We start from the raw sequence: 7930 nt of genomic DNA, 5'->3' as shown, positions 1-7930 counted from the left end.
TTTACTGTTTTCCATTGCCACTCTGAACGGACTACAGTGGCTTAGGAGCTTCTATAATTAGAATTAAAACTTAGATAAAATGGACAAGTAATTCATCTCACTCAGAACACCAGTTCACATGAGTTATCTGAAACTGAATTCTCATTTAGAAAATAAATAAATAAATAAATCTCATCCTTTCACTCCCGCTGACTCTCCTCTCTCCAATTCTTGTTTGATTTTAATATATTTGGGTTAGGCCTCCTGTTTGATGTGGGGTTTTTGGTTTGGTGTGGTTGTCTTGTCTAATTTGTTGAACGGCTCTACCAGGACTTGGCTCAATGTAAACACAAAAATGCACCCAGATCGTAAGACTGCTCTTCTTTCAGTCATGTTTTATTTGGAAGTGTGCTGGGACACGTCTCCCTGCTGCATGTTGGCGCACAGAAATGGTTCTGATGGGTTTGGGGGGGGAGGGCGATAGAGCAAAGACATAACCGAGGAGAAAGCTCTGCAGACACAACATGGACAGGAGGATCAGTCAGTGAGACATTTCAGGATTAACACTGGCAGTTTGTAACCACTGTGTGAGCCTGTGCATGAAAGAAAATATTTACAATAATGTGTTTTCAGTGGGAACAGGCAGTAGACTGTGAAATCACACTATCCACAAAACGGTCTACCAGAAAGCTAGCCCAGTTTAGTGCTCAGTTTCAAATGCATAGAATGTTTTGTGCTGCAAACAATGACATACAACATAATTAAATAAACAACAACGCCTACCCAGAGTGAGACCTAATAGGATTTCTTTCTGCACCTTTCGAACCATGCATGACCTCAGTCTCATTAAACAGTGCTTTCCCCCCTCATCTCTTCTGTTTTCATCTTTAGTTATGGTTAAACGATAGTAACAAACCATCTCCGCGTGAGATCCAAACAGAATCTTGTACACAACAAAGCAGGCATTTCACTAAATCACGTTTCTCGGGTTTTTTTCTCAAACTGTCTTTGTCATGTTTTTTTTTTTTAATCCATCAGTAGCTTGGATTATTAGTATGAAATACCATACATGATTTTCTATTCTGGAAATTCATAGAGCAAGTTGAAGATTTTGCGACTCAACATTTATCCCCAGTAGTAAATGATCCTTGAATAACAACAACAAGAACAACAGGGAAACACTGTTCTGCTTTCCCCGGGTAAGTGCAGACCTATTTGAAACGAACAAGGTGGGAGGGGCTTTAAATCTTTAAATCTCTTCCTTTCTTCAGGGATTTTAGGTGTTTTTTCTTACATGGGACTCCTGCCCCCAAATGAAAGCAGAAACTTCTCAGCTTTTCAACAACTTCATGTTCTCCAAGGGAGGGAGACAGGGACCTAGAAGAGTGAGACTGTATTCAGTGGAAAGAAGTGGAAACTGAGTTAAGTTTCTTCCCTAAGATCTCCCACCCTCTCATGCTATCTAAATTAATAAGTGTCGGCAGAGTTTGAATTCGAACTGAAAAACAGAGGGCACACTAAGGTGAAGTTCTATAAGTAGGGTGGGAGACAAAAACACTTTTTGATAATTTGTTCATGGCTATGTGAACAAAAATATAAAAGTGAAACCCTACTGTAGGTGTTATGATCATTTAATTATCCCAGAATGCAATTTTTTTCTCGGAGAACCTAATTTCCGTCTTTGGGGCTGTCATTGCCTAAAGACCCTCACCTGACCAAGGCCAGGCCCCAAGACTGTGGCCATTGGCTCCTGGAAAATGAAGATTCGGTGTGAATGACCAGACAGCCTCCCAAAGCGCATGTAAGCTCAGCCCCAGCTGCGGGGCTGAAGCAGAGCCTTGGAAAAGAGGAAATAAATCAAAGAGGGTGCAGGTGTAAGACTTTAGAAGGGAAAGTTAAACACAGAACTAGTTTCCTCCCCAGAAGCTCATGGTCTGGGTTGTTTGGTTTTCCTATAGGACTCACTTGTGCTTGGGAAGTTGGGGCCGTGGTAGCAATGGTATTGCTGTGTTCTCTTCCTTGGGGGTGAACGAAGCTGCAGAATACTGTTCCCAGGAGTTAAATTCCTAAAGAATCTTTCTTTGTCTCCCCCCACCTCTTTATTTGTCTAGGGTTTTATATTTTGTTTTTGGTGATGGTTGGTAGTTTTGTCTTTGTACAAAGTTCCTTGGTCCCCAGATGATTTCGTAAGTGTCTCTGGTCAAGATAACTGTCCATCCCAGTTCTTCTCCCATCTTTCCCTCCCACCCTAAGTCCCCAGAACCATCCTGCTTCTCCAAACCCCCCTGCTCTAGTCTTTGCTTTTCTTCCCCCCCTGCTCACCTAAACGCCCTCCCATTCTGTCCTGCCATCCCAAACTTTCTCCACACCCACACCCCTGTTCTCTGGGCTGGGGGGGGGGGGGGCGGTTAGGGCAGGGTGCAGAGTGGGGCTGAGGGAAGGACAAGAAAAGGAACTCCCCAAATGCAGGCAGGATAATGGACACTCTAAATGAGGGGAAAGTAGGCCAGAGAGAGCCCCAGAAACGCAACCCTCAGCTCCCCAGTGTGCCCCACCCGGTGTCTCACACCCTCCTCAGTAAGTGGCAGAGAATTTCATCCGCTTCTGCTTCTGTCTCTGGTTGCAAAACCACACCCGCACCACGTTCTTTTTGAGGTCCAGTTTCTCGGCGATGGCGGCGATCTTCTCCGACGAGGGCCGGGGTTGTACGGCAAAATAGGCCTCGAGGGAGCGCTTCTCGGGCGCGGCGATGGAAGTCCGCTTGCGCTTCTTCTCGCCGCCGTTGAAGAGCTCGGGCTTGTTCATTTTCTCCCGCTGCGCGCCCTCCGCCTCCTCCAGCCACGCCTGCAGGATGGGCTTGAGCGCGATCATGTTGTTGTGAGAGAGCGTGAGCGACTCGAACCTGCAGATGGTGCTCTGGCTGAGCGAGCCCACGCCCGGGATCTTGAGGTTGGCCAGCGCCGAGCCCACATCGGCCTGCGTCACGCCCAGCTTGATGCGCCGCTGCTTGAAGCGCTCGGCGAACGCCTCGAGCTCGCGCGGGTCCGTGTCCGAGTCGCAGATGGACGCCAGGCCCGCCGCGCCCACCACCGCCGCCGCCGCCGACGCCGCCGCCACCTGCCCCGCCGCCGCCGCCGCCGCTGCCGCCGCCGCGCCGTGGTGCGCCGCCGCGGCCACCAGCCCGGGATGCGGGAGCCCGGACGGCATGTTCATGGCGGCCGCGGCCGCGGGGTGCGACAGGTGGCCCAGGCCGTGCATGTGCGGGTGCGGATGCGCCGAGCCGCCCAAGAGCCCGCCGCCCGGGCCGCCGCCGCCGCCTCCCGGGCCGCCGCCGCCGCCGCCACCCCCGGGGCCGCCGCCGCCCGGGCCACCGCCGCCCCCCGGGCCGCCTCCGCCCCCAGGGCCGTCGTGAGCGCCGCCGCCGCCGCCCGCCGCGCCCGCGCCCCCGGCGCCGGCCATGAGCGCGAGCGACGGCGACGAGATGTGGTCCAGCAGGTCACCGGGCTCGAGCGCCTGGTGGTGATGGTGGTGGTGGTGGTGATGCGCCAGCGGCACGGTGGACGTGGACGTGCAGGGCACGCTATTCATCGTGTGGTACGTGGCGTCCGGCTTGAAAGGGTGGCTCTTGCCCTGGGACACCGCGATGTCCACGGCCGCCAGCGCCTCGGCCCGAGCCAGTAGCGTCTCGTCCAGGCTGGCGAAGAGGTTACTCTGCAGCTGCAGGCGACACAAACCAAACCAAACCAAAGCAAACAAACCAAAGCAAAGCAAACAAACAAAAAGAAAAGGAAAAAGAAAAGAAAGGAAAGGAAAAAGGGGAGACAAACACCAAAAAATAAAAAAAAAAAAACCCACAAAACAAACACACAAGCCGGAAAGCAGGCAAAACACAAAGCGACCAAAATAACAACGGGGAGGTGGGAAGAGCAGGGTAAACGGAGGACCGGGGGACGATTTGAGAACATGCCAGGGTGGGGGACACAGAAGGGGACAGAGACACGGGAGCAGCGAAGGGTAGAAGGGGACACGGGAGCACATTCCGGGGAGAAAAAAAATGGGAGACGACAAAAATAAATAAATTAAAAAGGGCGAAAAGAAGAAGAAAAAGAAGAAACGGAGATGTCACTCGAAGCTAAGGACCCGTGCCACACACACCCGAGCGAGCGAGAGCGAGAGAGAGAGAGCGAGCGAGCACAGAAATCGCCCTGGGCAAGCGTGACATTAACCGAGAAAGTGGAGCCAAGTCGAGAGCCGCGGCCCCGGCGCTCTCTGCAGATGGCAGGCGCTGGACAGAGGCACGGGCGGACGGGACCACGGCCTCCAGCGGTCCCGGGCCACACGTGTCACCCGCAGCGGGGTCCCTGGAAGAAGAGTCCCGCCCGCCCGCCCGCGGGAGCGGGGCCCCGGGGCCGCACAGGGCAGCCGCGGCCGCCGTGCAGCAGCGCGGAGCGGAGCGGGGGAGGGGGCGAGCGCGCGGGCCGGCCGGGGCCGCGGGCGTGGGGCGCTTACCGGCGGCGTGGGCAGGCAGGCCCGCCGGATGGCCTCGGAGCTGGAGTGCAGCGACGGGTACTTGTGCTCAGGGAGGGTGGGATGCATGGCAAAGTGAGGCTGCTTGCTGTTCATAGACATCATCTTGGCGGCTTGGCATGGAAAAAAAAAAAAAAAAAATCCAAACACTCCGCAAAGTCCGCGGCAAAGTGCGCACGCCGGCTCGCCCGGCCTCCGTCCCGGAGGCTACGCTCGGCTCGGCGGCTCGCTTCGGGAGCTGCTGCTGTGGCCGCCGCCGCCGCCGCCGCCGCTGCTGCTGCTGTTACTGCTGCTGCTGCTCCGGCGAGCGCGGCCCGCTGCCTCGGACCGCGCAGAGCGCCCGCCCGCGCGCAGGTCCCGCGATCCCGCTTCTCCGAGAGCTCTAGCCCCGGCGCGCCGACGGGCTGCGCTCCTCTTACACCTGAGCCCCACTTCTCGCGGCCGGCCCCGGGCAGCTCTCGCGAGAGCTTGCGCGGGCCCCGCCGCGCTGACAGACAGCAGCTGGCTCCGTCTGTCTGGGGCGCGCGCCCTCCCCGCGGCCGCGCTGCGCCGTGCTTGGGCGAGCGAGCGAGCTTTCGTGCGAGCGAGCGAGCGAGCGCGCGCGCGCTCGTCGAGCCGCCACCGGCGGCGGCGGCGGCGGCGGCGCGTGGGAGCCGCTCTTATAGTGACCATCGGCAAGGACAAGGCAGGTGATGCACCTGTAGCTGGCCGGGCATGCGCACTGCACGGCCCACCTTGCCTCCGCGGGGCTGCAAAGATCAAAAAAGGCCAGCTATTGTTGAAGGGCAGGCACCTTTTGGAGGAAGAAAGACAGGATGCAAGCGCTCTTCTCGCTGTGTTTTCCTCCCAGAATATATGCGCATTATTTAGGCACACCTCCACTACCCGGTGCCTAACAAGCTGTTATATAATGTATACAGAGAGGCATTTGTATGTTAAATTATGCCCGTGCATTCCTCTGTATATGAAGAATAATAACAACACAGAAATGCGATGTGGAAGATGCTGTCTTTATGCTGCAAGAACCTGTTTCTTTCATGGTTTATAAATAGGCTCCTGGAGAATAATAGCCATGACAGACAGTTGTTTGAAGCAGTCAGACGCTATTGATTTCCACGTAATTTAATTTCTCTGCATACTTTGTTGTTGTGAATATAACTGTGTCAGGCACCACCAGTGACAGTCACTTAGGAGCCGCAAGGAGTATGTGCTTTCTACTCGGGAAAGGCTGTTGAAATGAAATTGTGCATTTCCCTTATTGTTTGTCTCCTTTAACCGTGTACAAACTCACATTTCAAAGGAGCTCTAGGTGATCTGAGGCTTCTAGTCATCAAAAGGGAAAAAATAGTAAACAGGGTGTAGCCGAGGTCTTTATCTTTTCCTCTACACACACACACACACACACACACACACACACACACACACACACACACACACACACTTTCCCCCCCACCCCCATCCCCTGGAAACTCCCGGAAAGGAAATCCACTTCAGAGAAAAGAGAGTAAGATGTTGAAAAGAGAACTTTCTTCTGCATCGTTTTGGACCCTTGCTTTTTACATCTGCCTGCTTATAGTCTTTTTCTTGCCTGAGATACAGAATGAAGCTGACCTATAGGAGATTGTGATTCAAAATATAAATTCAAATCAGATAGAAGGAACTGGTATGCTGACTAGTCCAGCCTTCAATAATAGTAATAATAGTAATAGCAAAGTTAATAATAATAATAATAATAATAATAATAATAATAATAACTGTGAAATCAAAACCTAAGAAGAAGAAATAAATGAATGAACCCGTTATACTACTCTCATGTAGCAGAAGATCAAGAGCCTTTCTGTGGAGCTTCAGCTCGGGTGCCTAAGTCCCTAAGGATACAGTCCTTGCCTAGGGTGATAATAACGGTCCAGACGTTATCACACCTGCTAGCTCGAGAGCCTGAGAGAGACAAGAAACTGCTTTATGGGAAGCAGGGATCAGATAGACAATCTTTCGGTCACTCGCACACACCAAGGAGGTCTGCATTTTCACCAAAGGGAAGATCTCATTTCTGCAAACCCAGATCTTCCGTCCAGCAGATTTTTATTTTCCCTTTGCTTTAGAGCGTGTGTGTCTTCAGGATACCCACTAGTTTATTCAGATTCCAAGAAGAGCCCACAGGCGTCACTCACTGGCTTTGCTTTCCTTTCTTTCCTTTCTGTCCTCCTAACCCCTCCCTTTCTTCTAGCCTGGGAGGGAAGTGAGAAGGATGTTCATATGCTGGTGCAAGAAGTAGCCACTTCTTCATCCATTATCACGTTCCCTTGGGAGCGCTAAATGCAACTTTATCTCAGCGGGAAATGGACTATGAGCGGGACATCGCTGGAGGGAAAGAGTGAGTCCTATGGTCACGGCCCCACTGGGTGTCCAGGCTTAACCTAATCCTTCCTGACACCCACTGCAGTGGCTCCTTGCGTTCTCTTGCGTGGCATAAGACAGAATGTCTAGCCTTCTTAGTAGCAAGCTCCAGTGGTCCTGGCTCCAAGTCCCGATGGAAATGCCTCTCTCTAGGGACCTTAAATGGTGCAGGACAGATAACAAGGCAAATAGAGTACCTTTGTGGCCAGATGGAGCTACTGGGTGAGGGCTGGAGGGCGCATGTCCTTAGCTACTGCAAGCTAAACTCAGCTCACCCTCTGATCACGGGAGACTTATGGACTCAGCCTGAGGAGGCATGGGCCTGAAGTCAGAAGCTTCCCTTCCTAACTCACCTCTCTTTGGCAACAGGGGTACTTTTTCCTTTTTCTCCTTTCTTCTTCTTCTTCTTCTTCTTCTTCTTCTTCTTCTTCTTCTTCTTCTTCTTCTTCTTCTTCTTCTTCTTTCCTTCTTCTCCTCCTCCTTCTTCCTCTTCCTCCTCCTCCACCTCCACCTCCTCCTCCTCCTCCTCCTCCTCCTCCTCCTCCTCCTCCTCCTCCTCCTCTTCCTCCTCCTTCTCCTTCTTTTTCTTTTCTCTGAGTAAGGCCAGACTTCTATCATAGGAAAAATGGCTCCCTCCTCCTGCTCCTGCCCCCCCCCACCCCGACCTTGGGACTAGAAACATAGGGACTGTGAGCCCAAACCAAAGGTCATCCGTGCCTCCTTTGTTTTCTACCATGAAGCTTGTAACATACACAGCTTTATCAAACAATATTTGTACTTAGAAAAGAGGAGAGCCAGTTGGCCAAGGCAGGTTCAAGAAGCCAAGGCTGACTGAGGGTCACAAGATCTGTGAAGGGTTCTTCTTAAGACAGAGCCTGGCACAGGGTGCACTTGCCCTAGGCAGATGCCCCTCTGAGTTCTTTTCATGCCCTCCCTCCCTCCCCGAATAGCTTCTTTATCTTCTTCCTTAAATGTTTGCTCTGTCCTGGTCTGGGCCAGGACAAGACACCAGAGATAAAAGGAGCTG

General features: G+C 52.8%; 1 protein-coding gene across 5 annotated transcripts; it reads right to left on the bottom strand.

Moving 5' to 3' along the window:
• Window positions 1-359: 359 nt before the first annotated feature.
• On the bottom strand, window positions 360-4979 carry Pou4f1 (POU class 4 homeobox 1). 5 transcript variants are annotated; one of them, XR_013109227.1, is made up of 3 exons: window positions 4489-4978; window positions 1274-3696; window positions 360-572 (listed from the first exon to the last, which is right to left on the bottom strand). XR_013109227.1 is itself a non-coding variant. In XM_034499116.2 (3 exons), the coding sequence occupies exons 1-2, from the start codon at window positions 4609-4611 to the stop codon at window positions 2554-2556; spliced, it is 1266 nt and encodes a 421-aa protein (XP_034355007.1). In that variant the 5' UTR covers window positions 4612-4979; the 3' UTR covers window positions 360-1356; window positions 2535-2553. The 5 variants fall into 5 exon arrangements, 2 of the variants coding, with proteins under 2 accessions (XP_034355007.1, XP_076786714.1); XR_013109226.1 differs by having other exon boundaries at window positions 360-1816; window positions 1945-3696; XR_013109228.1 differs by having other exon boundaries at window positions 360-1356; window positions 1945-3696.
• Between the last annotated feature and the right edge of the window lie 2951 nt (window positions 4980-7930).

Source organism: Arvicanthis niloticus, chromosome 3, assembly GCF_011762505.2.
Source record: "Arvicanthis niloticus isolate mArvNil1 chromosome 3, mArvNil1.pat.X, whole genome shotgun sequence".
NCBI classification, from domain to species: Eukaryota; Metazoa; Chordata; class Mammalia; order Rodentia; family Muridae; genus Arvicanthis; species Arvicanthis niloticus.
The sequence above is the reverse complement of the archived record's forward strand: the minus strand, read 5'-3'. Positions and strand labels throughout refer to the sequence as shown.